Source organism: Trachemys scripta, chromosome 18, assembly GCF_013100865.1.
Source record: "Trachemys scripta elegans isolate TJP31775 chromosome 18, CAS_Tse_1.0, whole genome shotgun sequence".
Lineage (NCBI taxonomy): Eukaryota > Metazoa > Chordata > Testudines > Emydidae > Trachemys > Trachemys scripta.
The window spans coordinates 5,243,251-5,261,128 of NC_048315.1; the positions used below are offsets into that span (position 1 = coordinate 5,243,251).

Genomic DNA, 17,878 nt, shown 5'->3' on the forward strand with positions numbered 1-17,878 from the left:
AAATTGATGTACAGGATCACCAAAGCCTAGATGGAAGATTAAGTTTAACTGTAAGGAGAGAATTATTAACATCCTTGAAATTGTTGCGATTTTGTGCACTAGACCATATTCTCTTTGATAAATAGATGAGTCTTAATCTTTAATGAAAAACAGAGCTGTGTGCAATTCTTTTCCTTAGGATTGCAGTTGTTTACTGATATTACCAGAGTATGTGTTCATTGTATCCTGAACTTGCAAAACCATTCCTTTAATACAGTTCAGGGTGCTTTGGTTTCACAATTTTATTGTGTAGAAAGTTTTTTTTTTTTTTTTTTTTTTTTACGGACAACCTACCCAAACACTTCAGAATTAAAAACAATTACATAAATCAAAAGCTGAAAGATACTGAGAAGTTTAGCAAGGGAAAATGTTGTCAACCAAGTTTTGAAATAAAATGGAGAAGTCTGAGGCACAAAGACCTAAGGGCTAGTCTACACTTAAGGGTTATTTTGGATTAAGATAGGGTGTGAATTCAAAGTGCAATAGCTGTTCCCCATGTGGACACTTGTATTTTGGAAGAAGAATGCCTTTTTCCAGTTTAGCTTAATCTACTTCCAAAGTGGTATTAATTTAAATCAGAAAAAGGTGCTCTTATTCTGAAAGGAGAGAATCCACATGGAGAGCTGTTCTGGAATAGCTCTTGTGGAACAGCTGTTCTGGTCAGCGTCCCCATGCAGGCAAGGCTAACTGGCAGCAACAACAGAGAAAATGGCTATCACACCCACTGAGCCAGGTTCTGTGGAGGAGCACCCAGATAAGGAGAATGGTGCTAGCTGAAGAGGATAGAGAATAAGAGAGAGCCCTAAGAAGTTGGAGCAAGATCACAGAGGATTTTAAGCACCAGGGCTAGTTTTTAAGAAAATCAAGGAGTTAGATTATTTGTGTTATTGTAGAAGCACCACTCATGGCCTAGGACCTCATTGTGCTAGGTGCTGTACAATCACAGAAGAAAATGTCAGTCCTTTCCCCAGAAAGATTCCGTCTCAATGAATGGGGAGCCAGTTAAGTTGTTTTAGGATGGGGGATAGTGTACTTGTACTTGGTTGTATGTGCAAGAAGGTGGGCACCAGTATTCTGCACATGCTGGAGTCTGGATTGCTGCTGAAATTCCAAGTGAGGTCTGAGCTGAGAAAAGGCAGAAGGCTGTTGAAAGATTGGCTGGGGGAGCCTCAGATCACTCAACTACCAATGATTTCAGCAAATAATTTGGAGGTTGCAATGTTGATGTTTAGAGAGGACGTGTTTTTGCTGGGGGTCTTACAGATGCAAAGTGAGGAATGGAGGATGCAGTCAAGGGGGCAAGATGATGTATTAACTATTACTTTTGTATTCGCTGACTTAGAGGAGGTTAGCTTACTAAGCAGCCATGTTACATACTTTTTGTACTAGTTTTAGGCCACAATTAACCAATTTTAAAATTGTTTAATTAGTAGATAGCTTGTGGGTTTTCTTTTTTTTGTTTTTTTAATCTTTCGATGTAATTGTTTTACCTACAGCTGCAGGAATGTTTATGAAGTCACTGCGCATATTGCTTTTAAACATGATCGCATTTGACTTTGAAGTGGTGATTTCAAATGGGCACTAGGAATTCCCAGAAAGCTACTAAAGCTCAAAATCAACCATACAAAGAACTTTGGCAAGCTGTAACATTGCTGAATGATTTATCAGAAAGAAAAGTCCACCCTTTGGTTTTATCCTGCTGTTAAGGAGTTGCTCTTGCTTAGTGATCAAAAAAGAGGACAGAAGAAAAAACTTTATATGTGTTCTAGGTTCCTGCTGGGAGTTCTGAGCTCTAGCATAGTGCTGTGTAATGTTAAATGGCTGCCAAGTTTCACCCCAGAAGTAGCTGCACTTCCATAATAAGTGAAGTTTTTATTACATATATAGATCGCAAAACCTGCTGTTAAAACACTTCAGCATCCTTCAGGAACCCCATGCAAGTGATCCTCATTGGACCTTGCCAGTAAGAAGCTCTTTCCAAGCTCAGGCAGCAAATGTTGTCATCATAGTCCTGCTGCCTAAACCGTACGAGAGACATGGCCTCTCTTCTTTTCACAGGAATGTACGATATATGTCCCTATGATGATCAGGATAAGATATGGACAACGTTTGAGCTGGGGAAATACGTACACCTGCTCCATTTGACAGTCGCATCTCCCCTCTACAAATAGTGCCTGAAGAAAGTAATTGTTAATTAGTTGCAAAAGACAGACACAAAGTGAGGTCTGTTCAGTCAGTGATATTTATGCAAAAATGTAGACTGTAGCACTCCTATGGAGTTTAAGGGCTAAATTGTCAATGCGATGCCTTGCAGATTAGACTTGTAACTCCCATTAATGCAACAGCAAAGTCTGAGTCAGAAGACAGGTCTGAAAATCTAACCCGAAGTATCAAATATTTCTTCTGAGCAATTTCTCAATCTAGGATTTCACCTGGGCCAATTTTTGATGCTTTAAAGCCACACAGACCAGTTGGAATTTGACTAGTTTGCACTAGTAATTAAACAGCTTACTTGAAACCAGCCTCTATTCATACTTGAATCACTGACTTTATGAACTAATGGTGTGCCGCTCCTTGTTACGTTACAATTCACAACGCAACCCATTGACTCAGCAGCAAATTAGTCGTAATTGACTCTTGTGACTTTATCTGTAAAGGGCATTGTGCTTTCCTCTTGACACACATTTTCCTCCAAAAATGTGTCAGAAAATGTCAGCCACCCAAAAGGTTTTAATTTTTTCCTTTTAAGTGTTCCCAAAAAACAATACTTTTTTTTTTTTTTTTTTTTTAGATTAGCAATGGGGACAATGATAGTTAATCTATAGTGTAGCCTTTTCTATCTTTTCATGCAGAATAGTTTAGCTTTGATTTATTCTCCTTAATGTGCAAAGCGAAGCTCTTTAGCAGCTTGGGGATGCTAACAATATAATTGGGAACAGTGAGCATCAAACTGGCAGAATCCATATCACTTTGATTTTAACAGAACGTGGTCTGAGGAGCAAGATCTGATTTACAAATCACATGTCCTGTCTTTATATGGACCTTTGTTTTACATAAATAACTCAGCACTAATAAAGTGCAAGAAGTCCTGCTGAATTGGCACCAGAATTAAAGTATATATTAAATAATTGCTTCTAATTTGCATTTTAGACTAAGACTTGCTATTTATTAAAATTCCGTTGAAAATAATCCAAAATAGCTGAGAATTTAGATAATTTAGCAATGACTTTATTTAAAGTCTCCTGAGGTAGAAATGCTTCTGGAAGCTTACAACATTATACCTGACATTTCTTGGTGCAGTAAATCAATGGTTTTCCTCCCACAAGTATATCAGAAACCTGTGGGATTGTGCCTTTATAATACAATTGTGTACACAATGGGGAAACTGGCACAAAAAAGGTTTTAATAGCTTGAAAGGGACACAGATGTTAATGAAATTTGAGATGTTTTGATGTTAAAACCTTTAGATGGATCACAATAGAATTAAGAGTTTATTTGAATAGGGCTTGTAGGATTTAAATCTGAACTAGCAAGTGAATGTTTGAAAGCTGTAGTTTTGCTTTTTAAAGGAACAACTCTGATTTTTCTTGCCCTCACATAGAAATATTTCTTTTCAAATAACAATATCCAACAGATTTGAAATCTAATACAAACTGCAATGACAACTCTGTTAAAGTTAGTGTTTAACATACCAAAAATAAAAACCTCTCAAGGTGAGATGTTGTTCATGACATTTAGGTCACTTGTGTATTTGAGGCCGTCCCAGATAAATTAGATCACATTTAAGGCAACTTTAATTTCATGGTTACACAAGTATTTTATTTGAAGATTATTCCTAATAATGTTTCAGATTAAATCAAAATGAAAATGTGAAACAGCTTCTTAACCCCAGCTTTGCTCCCCTTGACCATAAACCAGATTTATTTAATTAAATATCACCAGTTTCATTCTCCAATTTTAAAATAATACAGATGACTTATCTTTATTTCCCCAAATGTTTTAAAACCCAAGGCAGCACTGATATAAATTAAAGCCAGTGGCTCTGCCCTCAGTTTTAGAAGTCAGGTCTCTTTAAGCCAGAGGCACCTTGGGAGTGAGTCCAGATTTGTTGCAGTGTAATCTATCATGGTTGAGTCAGGCAAGGAGTCTGAGGTCCATTCTGACTCACCACGAATTGTGTCCTGGTATTGGTTGAGCCTCAGGGAAATGGATGGTTTAAATACTGTGAGAATCTTTATCAGCACAGGAAATGACAGCTCATTAAAATACTAACCGTTGAGCCTGTTTAGATCACTGTCTGGAAAAAAAAATTAACCATTTGAAGGTTCAGATAACTTGCCAGAAGGTGGTGTACTTTTTGGATGGTGAGGGAAGCATGCAAATCAGTCAGCTTTACTTACTAGTCCAGTGGGACTCAAAATATATCCTTTCAGACTTGTTTGTTGGGGGTGTTATAACCGAGGCATAAAACTCTTGTTGAGAAAATTTAGACCATAGAAATCATAACATCTTGAGCTCTTTTAAGGAAGACACAACACAAAATGTCTAATTGTGGTTATTTTAGTGAATGCCTCATTCCTCTTGTGCAGCAATGTAAAGAGTAAAACATACGGCTTCCTAGATATCTTCTGTGTCCTTTGGGGAAAACCTAGAAAGAAATGTGAAAATCTGAACAGAGCAACTCAAAGCTGGGTATATTAGGAGTTGTACCTAATATAACTTGTAAAACTTTTCTTTAGCTTTCCACAATTGTGTGGAAGTTGAAAGCCATTGCTCTGTCTCCATTACAAGTTTGATCAACAAGCAGAGCCAGTCTTCCTCAGAGCCACAGATAATGGAGGAGAGCCCAGAGCAGTGAATTCCCTTCATTATGTTAAACTTTTGACTCTCTGTCACCACTGAACATTTCTTTTTTGTAGAGGCAGAGAAGCAATCTGGTCATAGGCTAAGTTTACTTTATTAGTGAAATCAGAATATGTTCATGGCTCATGCTGACAAAAAGCAGAAGGATTTTTGGTGACGAAAGGGGGAAAAAATCCATTTAAAAAAAGCCCCCTGATGTGATCATGACATGATCTTCTATCTGTTTGGTGTTTCAGGTAGCCCAAGGGTAGGGACAGAGTGACCAGTTCAAAAACTCTTCCCACAGCTGTGGTGAACATATGCTTCCTGATTCAGAATTGGGCTCTACAGGTGTTAATCTGGTCTCTACAGTTTATCACCCACAAAGGCAACATATGGTTGAATAGAGCCAAAGGGCCAGGTTAGTAAGAGGTGTGTTCACAAACTTGCACACAGACATTCTCTCTCTCTGGGAAACCCTGTAGAAAATTGATTTGAAGGAGAGTCTCACATGGGCAATCCATTGTGATTGAGCTGGGCAGGTATTTACTTGACTCGGGCTCTAGATTTATTTAAAACAGTACTTTACTATAGGTGTGCTACTTCTGGCCAAAATCGTAGGACCTCTGACGTGTAAACCAGAATGTGATGTAGGGTCCTTTTTCCTATGAACAGTTAATTCTTACAAACACAGTCTCTTCTTGAACAAGCACAGTGCCTGTGTGTTTAGTGGCCATGTAGTCTGGACAAGCCCAGTCCTTATATAGCAGCGAGTCTTTCCAGCTTAATGGAAAAGGTGAATTTTTAAAGAGAACATTCACAAAATGTGACTTCTGACTTGGGCTTACATCACTTTTAATAGAGGTTTTGATCTGTTTAAGTCTGGAGGCCTGGCTGATAGTTTGTATAGTGTATTTAGCATTCTGGTTTAAACTATTTTTCCCCTTCAGACTATTTCCATGATAAAACTGACATGCATATATTCAGACTTTGAGCACTTGTCATTTCTTACTGAGCACAGCCCAGAATTTAATACCTGTTGTTCAGTACATTTCTCTAATGGGGTATGAAATTAATGTAAGTTGCTAATGTCCTGATTCAGCAAAGCACGTAAGCACATGCATAAAGTTAAGCAATTTATTCTTAAGTGATTTGCTTTTGAGTTCTGTCAAAAATTGGTTATCTTTCATTAATGCTTCCAGTGCTACATAATTCTCTGAAGATGTCCGCGCATGTTTTAATGTTAGGGATCATTAAAAAGGGGATAGAGAATAAGACTGAGAATATATTATTGCCCTTATATAAATCGATGGTACGCCCACTCTCGAATACTGCGTACAGATGTGGTCTCCTCATCTAAAAAAAGATATCCTGGCACTAGAAAAGGTTCAGAAAAGGGCAACTAAAATGATTAGGGGTTTGGAACAGGTCCCATATGAGGAGAGATTAAAGAGGCTAGGACTCTTCAGCTTGGAAAAGAGGAGACTAAGGGGGGATATGATAGAGGTATATAAAATCATGAGTGATGTGGAGAAAGTGGATAAGGAAAAGTTATTTACTCATTCCCATAATACAAGAACTAGGGGTCACCAAATTGAATTAATAGGCAGCAGGTTTAAAACAAATACAAGGAAGTTCTTCTTCACGCGGCACACAGTCAACTTGTGGAACTCCTTACCTGAGGAGGTTGTGAAGGCTAGGACTATAACAGCGTTTAAAAGAGAACTGAATACATTCATGGTGGTTAAGTCCATTAATGATTATTAGCCAGGATGGGTAAGGAATGGTGTCCCTAGCCTCTGTTTGTCAGAGGATGGAGATGGACGGCAGGAGAGAGATCACTTGATCATTGCCTGTTGGTTCACTCCCTCTGGGGCACCTGGCATTGGCCACTGTCAGTAGACAGGATACTGGGCTAGATGGACCTTTGGTCTGACCTGGTACGGCCGTTCTTATGTTCTAATGTTCTAATGTAACAGGTGTGGTGTGCTAAAATTGCACCTTCAGTGCTACCCAGTGTACCTATTTACATTGAGGCTCCTATTCTGCAGAAATTTATAAATTTGAGTAAATTTACACATGTGCCTAAGTGTTAGTAGAATTAAGCCCATAGATTCTAAACTCTCTGGCCTTTTCTGTAAAGCACTAGTCCAATGTTAGCACAATAGAAGTACAGAAAAGGATTACCCAATTACCTCAAACGTTGACAAAATTAAATAGTTATTTTTGATGTTCAAAGACTATTTTTAAAGAAAATTTTAATTACATTTCAGTAAATACAATCATAAAACAGTAAAGGGTACCTATAGTACAAGAGGTATAATGAGTAAAAGCTAGTAAAATTAAAGTATACAATTAATAATGAAGCTTATCATAAAAAACCCAAATTGTAATATTGCTGAAAGTTTTTTATTATGTTGCAACTTTGGGTGTGGCAGGATTTTATATTGTGTGTGTTCTTAAGTACCAGTGAAAAAGTACTGTTAACATTTTTCAAATGGTATTCACAGATTCTAAAAGAGGGAGCATGGTTGCCATCTAGTCTGGCCTTCTGCAGAACTGAGGCCACAGAACTTACCCAAAATAATTCCTGTTTGAACTACAGTATATCTTTTTAGAAGAACATTGTCTTGATTTAAAAATTCCCAGTGATGGAGAATCCATCACAAATCCTTGATAAATCATTAATTTTTTTGGTGCATCTCTTCCAAGCAGTTGATTTTTGGTGAGAAAAATCTACTTCTCACTAGGGTGACCATATGTCCCGTTTTTATAGGGACAGTCCCGGTTTTTGGGGATTTTTTTCTTATATAGGTTCCTGTTACACACCCCCCCCCCCCCCACACACACACACAGTTTTTTTCACAGTTGCTATTTGGTCACCCTACTTCTAACCCAAAGAGATTCAGGCTAAGATTTCTGCTGAAATTATAAGCACCATTACATTATCACCATCATACATTTGGTATCTGGAGTTTTGTAGAGACAGTGATTTTTGTTTTAAGCAAAAAAAATAATAATAATAATAAAATTTTGTGTGTGTGTGTATATATATGTATATGTATATATATATGTATATGTATATATGTATATATATATAGCGAGAGAGAGAGAAAGTTGCACTGTGTAGTGTCTTTGAGAAATTGGTTTTGATTACTATAATCTGCAAATAAGTTATCAGTGAATTCCAAGTGTATTGGTAACTAGAACAGAAATGTGTGTTCCAAACTGTTCAACTAAAATAACCAATTTTTCACACTTCTTTAAGAGAAATTTTTAACTCCATTCAGCTGATACTGACAAATTCTCTTCAATCAGTAATATTTTTCTAAAAAAGGCTAAGCTCTTTAATGCAGGATCACCCAAAGTGTATCATGAAGCTTCCAAGATTTGTAAAGTTTTGTTCCGTTGAAAAATTTGCAAATCAGTTTTTCAGCTGAATATCCGAAAACATGATATTTAACACAGGTAAATGAAAATAAGAAATATTTTTAAGCTAATTGTAGCTTCCAGTTAAACAGAAGTGATTCACAGTTCCTCAAGAAACATACAGATTTAGTATAGGATTGCTACAAAGTAAAATAAAAAGCACAATTTCAGGTTATGCAAATGGGCCATATTTTATTCTGAAATCTCTCATTCTGAATCCAGATTGAGAGAGATTATTTTTGCAAGCAAGATAAAATCTAAAAATATTTTCTAACGCTTAATATAAAAATAAAGCCAACCTCACTGACTTGCATCAATGTCAGGGATGCAATGCAAATTAATGAATTCTGCAAATTTGTGAATAAATACAATAAAGGAGAATACTTCATGGAATGTCCTTTGCCTCACTACTTATGACAATTATCACTGCTTTTGATGTTTCAGAATGTCTTAGTGAATGATCTTTCTATTTAAACAAAAATTGAGGCCATACATCAGTTCACTAGCCGTGTTGCTAAATCTTTGAAAAGTAGGGAGTTTTTTGTTGGTGTGCAGATTATAAAGTGTATTGATGAACAAAGTTCTATTGTACATTTAGGTCCTTGATTTCTTATCCCATTGACTTTTATTATTATTATTATTACTATTACTATTACTATTACTATTACTCTTATTTCTTTTAAAAGACCACAGGCTTTCCTCTGTTAACTATGGAAGCTGAGAGAATCTGAACAGAATGGTAGATGGGGGTAGCTTGAAGCCATTTTACTGTTGGAGGGGATATCTTCCACCACCTTCCTTTATTCAGCCAGTTGTGCAATGATGTATGAGGTTTGCATTTAGAAAGCTGGAACCACAGTTCTCTTCCGAAGCTACGTCTTAAACCCACTGCTGAGCGGCGCAGAACTGTGATGCAAAATGCTGTCGCTTCTGCAGTCGCAACTGCATCCAGCAAATGGGCAGAATTCTTGAAACTGATGCTGAAATCTAGTCTATGGCTGTTGAGTTAGTGGGCTGATGTACTTTCCTAAAGAACCATTAGGAATGGGAGAGCTGTGGTTTGTAATTAAAATGCATTTGATTAATTGCTAATCTTCAAAATGTATATACCCTGCAACTGAAATTGGGTTCTGGACATTCAGTAAAATGTTAGCTCTTCAGAATAGGGTGTGAGGAAATGGTCAGAGAATTAGTACTGCTTAAATGGCTGGGTTTTACTGGACGATTACAGAAATAATCAAAACTAGAGGTTTTAACCACTAAAGGGTAAGAAAAATTTCTAGTATTGCGAATATAAATGTATATGCTTGCTACTTTCTACATTTCACTCTAGCAAAAATGTATACAACACCCATTTATTTGGCAACTGTGTGTATAAGTATAAATATGCCATACAATATTGTTAATTGTTCAATTATGCAGGATCTAGTTTAGGGTTCCCATGGTCCTTGTATGCATAGCCCAAAGGTCCATAAAATACCTTAATAAAGTTCCGTCATAAAGCGAACTTCAATCATCATTCACCATTATAAAAAGTTGTGCAGAATGCTTTAAATGAAAGAATTGTTTTAAAACATACTCTTGATGTATCAGGAGGCAATGCCATAACCTGAGCCCTGTGAACCTCCTAATTTTCATTTCACTGCTGTGATTGTCATTATAATTTGGAGACTGAGTAGATGAGGGTTTTTTTTTAAACAAAGGGCTTGGACAACTACTTAGTTCAACTCTCATCATTTAAACATTTCTATTTTAAAATTCATGTAAAGTTTTAGAAGTAAATATTACCTTTCAGTAGCTTTTTCCTTTTGGCGTATGTGTCATTTATTTAAAAAAAAAAAAAAAAAAAGTACCCCGGAGATGGTTTTAAAACAGTGACTCGTACTGACCAACGAGTCATTGGGGAGAACTTCTGCCGCAAACTAGCAACTGGGCTCTTACTGGAGTTTTCTGAAGAACTGGAAATAGCTTGTAAAAGCTGCTATACCCTTACATAAAATACATGGATATATATTTACAGTCGCCTTGCAAAATTTTTAGGAAAATTTACCAGCCCAGCCACAAAATGTATTCACCAGTTTATCCATGTTGATGAGGAATCACTGAAGATTTTTTTCAGTAAAATTGCTTGCCCCAGGCTAGTGGGGCAAATCTAATTAGAAAGGCTGATAGTGAGCTATTTGTACTTCTCGGATTCTGTGGATTTACTAAAATTCTAAATGTTAGAAAGCCATTGTCCTCCTTTTTAACTTGTTTTATTTACCCAGGAAAATGTAATCTGTCTAGTGAAAAGGAGTGAATTGTAATGCAGTGTACTAAATAAATGCCATTTAATCTGGGAAGTGCTCTTTTCCCCCTTTTTAGAGCACACTAAATGATTTTGAAAATCAGATGGGGCATGTCTGCATTGGGGACATTTTATTAAAAAAAAATCCCACTGGTTTTCACTGAGATCCCTAGTGTAGAGAAGAAGGGTCCAGCCATGGGAACTTTGTCACCACTGATGGGAAGTTGCCATAAGGTACACAAAGGCTTAAGGTATCTCTCATGGGTAATTCTAAAGCACCCAGAACCATGTATTTAGGAGCAAGTAGGTCCCTATGGGAGAGAGGATACAGCTCCTGATTTATATTACTGTTGACTGGTATGGTCTGCAATGGTTAGATAGTGGATACAAAAAATGATCCTGATTCATTTTGAGTAGCCTCAAGTTACAATTTTAAAAACGCTCTGGCATCTGCAGAATGAAATTTGGTAGCTGCTTTGCTAAGCCTGCCCAGCTTAGTATTTCCAGCTCTTTATAGATGGGAGAAGGCCCTGAGTACATAAACTTATCAGTGATCCTTATTACAGTCATCGGAGAACAAGGTGTTTAGTAACATACTGTAATTTCTATGCAAGTCATCTGCCATAAAACATGGAGTGAATCAGAACAAGGTTCATAGTTCCTTCTTTGTTCCTTTGTTAATCACTGACTAGTGGGAGGTGCCTTTAGAATTTGCTAATGCATTCTTTTTGGATAAGGATGACGCACAGATTGTCCTAATAAGGACTTAGTTTGAGAAAGGAGCCGCCTTCTTTGAGAAGATAGGGGCAAGTCAGAGGGCGGGCAGTTTCTTTTTTAACTGAGGGATGACACAAGCACAAGTCATTTCCTTATTAATCGGTTCAAACCAGTTCTTACAGGAACTGCTGGTGATAAATGTGGGACTTCTGAGAAGTCATTCATTTTATTCTCAGCCGTGCATCAGTGCACAGCCTTAGCTGAACTTCTCCCTGGCTTTGAGGAAGTAGTGGAGCATTTAGCTCTCAGTGTTACCTCTGAGTTTATTATCAATCTGCTGTGAAATCCTTTTCTTTTTTTTTTTACCCCTTTTTTTTTTCTCTTTGAGAGTTTGGGGGACCCACTTGTCCCTCTTCTTCAGATGAACTGATAACACACACTGTATTGTTTGCGTCTCCCAATTATCCCATGCGGGGTGATGCCTTCTGATCTATGGCTCTAATCCGAACTTTGTTCCTTTTGAGCCAGAGTGGTAAGTTTAAAAAAATAAATAAATTGTTTTCTTGTTTTTTCTCTCCAAATTTTGTCTTGTTCTCTGGAATGAAATTTGCACCAGTGCTGTCCCAAGTATAGGTCCCTCTCTTCAGAAGCCGTTTCAAGAGTACTTGGAAGCTCAGCGAATTAAACTTCACCACAGATCTGACAATGGAGTGCCACAGGTAAGAATTCCACCCACTACCTCTTTTTCTTTCTTCTTCTTTGCTACCCCTTGACTCCTTACCCATTTTATCTGATTAAGTTTTGATTCTAGTTTTCAAAGACCTGCAAATCTCAAAGGAGATAAGGCTTTGAATCGATTTTAAAAACAAGCTGAGAAGTTCAGAGGGAAAAACTGTATTTGTACTACATAGAACTGGGTTAGACATTCTATCCATTTGGGAGTAAGCTAGGCAGCTAAGCAAAGCTGGTGGTTTGTCCTGACTTTCTATTCATTTCTTTTGGTACAAGAGGCAAGCTATTAAAGACAGAAAAGTTCACTTTACATGTACAATTATGGGTAAAGAATTCCCCCCACCATCAAATATTACTAAAACATCTAGGATTTGAATTTCCTTTTTTCTTGTTAGCTACTTAACCCTACTCTCCCCCCCCCCCCCAAAAAAAATAACCAACCAACCAAAACACATCTCGATGGTCAAAGAGAAAATATTAGGAAAATACAATAAGTGGGGGCCTTTTCATGCAAAAATCTTTAAATACATGTCCCACAGCTTTAGATATAAAAGGATTAATTAACACCTAAATTTTAGACATGATATTTTTAGGGCAACTAAGATATTGATATACAGAAATTATTAACCTTACATTTTAAGTTCTAAATCCTTTGTTTCTATAAACATTTGCTTTCCTAGTTCTTAACAGAAAAAGAAGGGTAATTAAGGGAAGATCAGTTTGGAATAACTAGGCGGAAGCATGTTCTGCCCTTTGAAGTAATCTCTCTGCAGTGCATTGCTGCCCTCCTTTGACCAAAATAGAAAGTAGAAAAAAGCACCGGACTGGAGAACACTGCAGAAGCATGATTTTTTAGTCCATCGAATTAACTTCCAGCTACATAACTTGAAATAGCTTCCAATTAGTATCAAACATGCTGTAGGCAGTTCAGTAAAAACTGACTGTTAACCAGTGACCGTATTGTACTTTCTGCAAATGACTAGGAATCACATCAGGCTTTGCTAATCCTGAACTTTATGAGATGCCAACAAAAAGAAAGAAAATCACGGGATAATAAATCACTTATCGACTCGCCCACCAGAAATGATCAGTTGCCCTACAGTGATGTGGCAGCACCTTTCATGCTGGCTTTAAAAGACCAAAGTTAGCTTTACAAAGAAGCCTGCAGGAATCCTGTTAGTTTGTGCTTGTTCCTGTTGTAGTTTGATAAATTATGCAGAATCCTGAGATGATTAGATTCTTTCCCTTCAGCTAGGAGGAGGAGAAAACTTTTGTATTCTGCTAATCTGAATTTTTTCCCCTTGTTCTGTTGTTTTTTTGTTTTTTCAGGGGGAGAACTGGTTATCATGGATGTTTGAAAAACTTGTGATCGTCATGGTTTGCTATTTCATCTTGTCTATAATAAACTCCATGGCCCAAAGCTATGCCAAACGAGTGCAGCAGAAGATGTACTCTGAGGAAAAGACAAAATAAGATGGGTAAAACCCATTGAAATGGGCTTTAGCAGACATGCAAGTGACAGGTCTTACCATATGTTAAAAATTGGCATTATTCAAAACAGGGAAACACTTTTTAAAATCATCAATTTTCCAGCTGTAACAAGTTTTTAATTATTTTCTTTTGAAAGTAATTCACTATTAGAGAATAACTTTCATTTACAAACGTATGTATGTTAAGGTAATGTATATACTCTCTTTAATTCAGTCTGAGTTGTACGTTCTGGGGTGGCACGTGTGATGCTAGACTAATGTTGAACATGAATGCTTTCCATTCAAGTTAATTCCAAAATTGATGATTTAATACTTAGCACAACTCCAGATTTCCTGATTAACTTGCAGCCTGGCCTAAAAGTAACAATTTTCTTTTGAAGGATGGCTGTCGTGCCTCATAATTTCAAGGTCATTGAAATGTATGTAAATGATAGTAGACTGGGTAACATTCTTGCATGTCCCTCATGGTAATACGAGTCCATCTGAGTTCTCAGAAATGCCGTCACATCGCACATGCTCTCAGTTGGAAAAGCCGCCCTTGCCAACTTCATAACGGTGTAAGCAGAGATGGCTGATATCAGACTGGTGCAGTTCAGTTTTTTATTCTGTATATTTAGAATGAAGTCAAGATAAAACTTTATAAAGTCATCTTTGATCATTCCAGAATTTCTTGTGTCAGTCTTTTTAAGCTGTTTCTTCCCTTCAACACCTTTGGTATACTCAATTTTTATTTAGTTTCTTTATTAAGCCTATGTCCAGTTTATTGCATGCTTACTAATCCTTCCTGTACAGTAAGCACAGAAACCTTTTGTTAATTTTTCTCGAACTTCTTGCTCAGCAGAAGGAAGTAGAAAGCATGTATTGAGCACCTTGCAGTATTATTTAAGTAGGCTAGTTGAATGACGTTACTAATTTTTTTATCATATCACTTTAGATGTTTGCTTAATGTCAGGAATACAGATTTATAGCACCATGAGTGCTGCAGGAAAAAAGTTGGGGAAGTGTAGAAATCAGAAATTAAGACAGGTTTGGTGTAAAACACAGGAATGGTAATTAATAACCGTAATAAAGAACATTAAAGTATACTTTAAAAATATCCCAATATTTATTATTGTTACAAATCAGTGTGTGTGAAATTAACTTGTATTGAAGGGGTAGACTTGTTCTTTTCTTAGTAAATAGGTGACCATTCCACTGCTACTGTGTATATATAACGCTTCTCTAATAGTCCCTGAACTACTAGGAATGTAGTTTTGTTTTATCCATAAGAAAATTAAAATAAGTTGACTTGTTTAATCAGACATTCTTAAACGGTGGTACATGGATTCTATTTAGGATAGAACTGGATCAATACTATTAAATTAGATGCCTCTAACCATTAGAGTAGGGCAGTTCTCGAGCAAGGCGCAGTAAACGTGCATTTTGTTCTGCCTGAATGTTCACTTGTGTTGCCTACCGTCGTGACATCTCCATGGCTGTACCATCCTGTCGGATAGCTTATCAGACTGATGTTGACTGTTGGATCTCATGGCAACAACAGTCGGTAGGCTGTCTGACATTTTGGTATCTTTCATCTGACCGTTTGCTCATCCATCTCAAATTCTGTTTTTCATTGAACATCAACAGGCATATAAGTGTTTAAAGTTTAGAACGCAAATGATTTTAAATGTAAATGTGTCGTAACTATTTTTCTTGAAATATAGCACTCTTCATAAGAAACACCTTAAATTACATTGCAAGGTGTGTGAGATTTGTAACGTTTTTGCTTTTGTGTGCATCATACATAACTTTAAACAAACTGTGACAGTGTTACTTGAATGCATGAAGAGAATTTTATATAGACTTCTCTAAACATTGCTTCCGATCAAAAAATCTCAGTGGGACATTTTCAAAGGCACAAAGGGCCCCACTCCTGTTTGTGCCTGGCGATTTAAAAAAGAACAAAATGTAGCAACAAATTCATATGACTAATTATACATGCATAAAATCATGACTATTTGATATTTCACAGCAATGGTTTAAATCAGCCAAAACTTAAATTATGCAATTTTTGGTTAGTTATGGGTTATATTCAACAGCTTTGAGGCATTTATTTTATTTTTCCCACAACATTTTTTGACTTAGGAAAACATTGTGGTTTGCCATTTGTACCACTTTATTTAGTAGCAGCTTTGTTTTGTTCAGATCTAACATCTGCCAAATATATGGGGCACTATTCTCTCTTTCACCACTCTGGCAGTGGAAAGGGCCCTACGAGTAGATTTAATTTCGGCCTACTTTAAGGTCCCTTCATGGTACCAGAGTGAAATGAAAGGATCTTGTGTAACTAAGAATCTGGCCCTAGATCTTTGTCTCACAGCATGTCTTCAGATGATTTCTCAAACACATTTTAGTTGCCTCTTTTATCCAAAGCCTTTACAGTGACTCTGCCTAGAGAATAATAACCAAATTGCAAGCTTTCCCCCGTGTGTACATATAAATGTGGCTTGCAGAGTAATCTATATGTGCCCATTCTGATGAACTGTGCTGTAATTCTGAAAGCTTTCTAAAGTTCATCTTTTATCTGATATTTAGAGAATGGACTGAACACTAGACCTGCTTCTTTCTTATCAGACACTGGATGGTGATCCTTTAATACTTAATACAAGGTAAAAAATAAAGATTTTCAAATTGATGTCTTCATGTTTGCTCAAATAAAAATAAATATCTCTAAGTGGTATAGTGTTTCCTTTTGTTTCATTTCAGCTGAATAGAGCCCATGTTGTATATTTAGCCTTTTCATGTTATCCTGTAAGTATGTGCTGTCCCAACACAGACATTCAGTGATGAACATGATTCAAGAAGAGATTTCACAACTGCATGACAAATTCAAAGGAAATTCCATAGCCTTTAACGCTGTACGTTTGGAGTTTGGTTTTCCAAAAAACCAAGATTCCTATTGTTTCTATGGTTTTCAAATGACATGGATGCTCAATATTAAAGGAGAAAATTATCCATTTAGAACTTAGCTGAATTACATTTAATGACGAAATAGTGATAGGTAATTTCTTAGTTGTCAGACATGTATTCGCTTTGTTACAGTGCTAAAGGTGTACTATGTGCATATACTATTATCCTTCTTGCAGTGACGAGTAAAGTTTCCTTATTTTCTTTGCGCGCTCATTGTTTTTATGTGCCCTGATACTTATTTTTCATGCACATATTTTCCTTGTACCGTTGAGGAACACACAGCAATGAGCTATTAGCAGCCCTAGCAGTGGCAATTAATGTTTTGGTTTAACCGGGCTTTGAAAGGGAAAACTGCAAGATGAAACAGATTACCAATCACAAGTGTAAAACGTGGCTAAATCACTAATTTCACATGTCCACTGTAAATATGAAATAATAAAGCAATTAGTCCACCTAATTATCAAGACAGGTAGATCAGAGCTGAAATCACAGCAAGGATTTCAACAGATCCTCCTCTTTGATCCTCCAGGCCCTGCCAAATGTCTAGTCTAGACTGGCCTAGAGGATCTCAAAGAAAACCATCTGTGATGGGAATTATAGGCAAGTTCTGTATTTCCCCCTCCACCCATGAAAATAGCTGTGGAAATTGCCTGTTCCCTGTCTCACTGACTAGCTCTGAACCACCTGTCTTGATACGTTGCACTGTTCCTTATTGGAATTATCATTAAAATGGCTGCCCTAGGGATTATGCAGCTGCTCAGTTCGTATTAATGGAGATGTTTAACCAACATCCGATGTTCCTGAATACTAGTCTATAGTATCCTTTCTTAATGTCCATATTGGACCTAATTTTTAAATTGGTCTCAGTCCCGCCTCAGTCTCTTTGCAAGTACAATTCATTGCAGGCACAAATAGCAGTTAGACATCTCCCTGATTAACAACAAGCACAATTGAAAGTATAAATACTTGTGCCCATCATTGACTGCAGGTGCAAAAATAAAGGACGGTGATTATGTCTATTCCTCAGAGGCAACCATAGAAATTGCAGTTTTCCTTGAAGCACATAGTTAAAAATACCTTTTAATAGCAGCAATATGCTAAAAGGGTGAAATTATTCATATGCATGAAAGTAACTACTCCCAGCTCCCACAGGGATGCAGTAATAAGTGTGTGAAAAGTGAGAGAACAATAACCGGTGTTATCTGCTAGGCTCTGATCCTCCTCACTGACGACAGACTAGCCTAGGTGGTAAGGGTTTTAATTGCTGGGATGTTGGGGGAGAGGGGTTCCTGATAGCTTCTTCAGTAAGTTTTGAATGGGATAAACACTTTCCCTGTCATAAGACGTGCTATGCTAGCACAGTCAGAACCATGTAACAGGCAAAGTTTGCATA

At 37.0% G+C, this 17,878-nt stretch overlaps 1 protein-coding gene across 4 annotated transcripts in view; it reads left to right on the forward strand.

Moving 5' to 3' along the window:
• VMP1 (vacuole membrane protein 1) overlaps positions 1-14,632 on the forward strand; it is an 86,002-nt gene extending 71,370 nt beyond the window's left edge. For all 4 annotated transcript variants that reach the window (XM_034752250.1, XM_034752251.1, XM_034752252.1 and 1 more), the window contains 2 exons: positions 11,931-12,033; positions 13,376-14,632. In XM_034752250.1, the coding sequence (XP_034608141.1) occupies positions 11,931-12,033; positions 13,376-13,519 (247 nt within the window). In that variant the 3' untranslated portion in view covers positions 13,520-14,632. The remainder of the gene's footprint in view (positions 1-11,930; positions 12,034-13,375) is intronic.
• Positions 14,633-17,878: the final 3,246 nt, after the last annotated feature.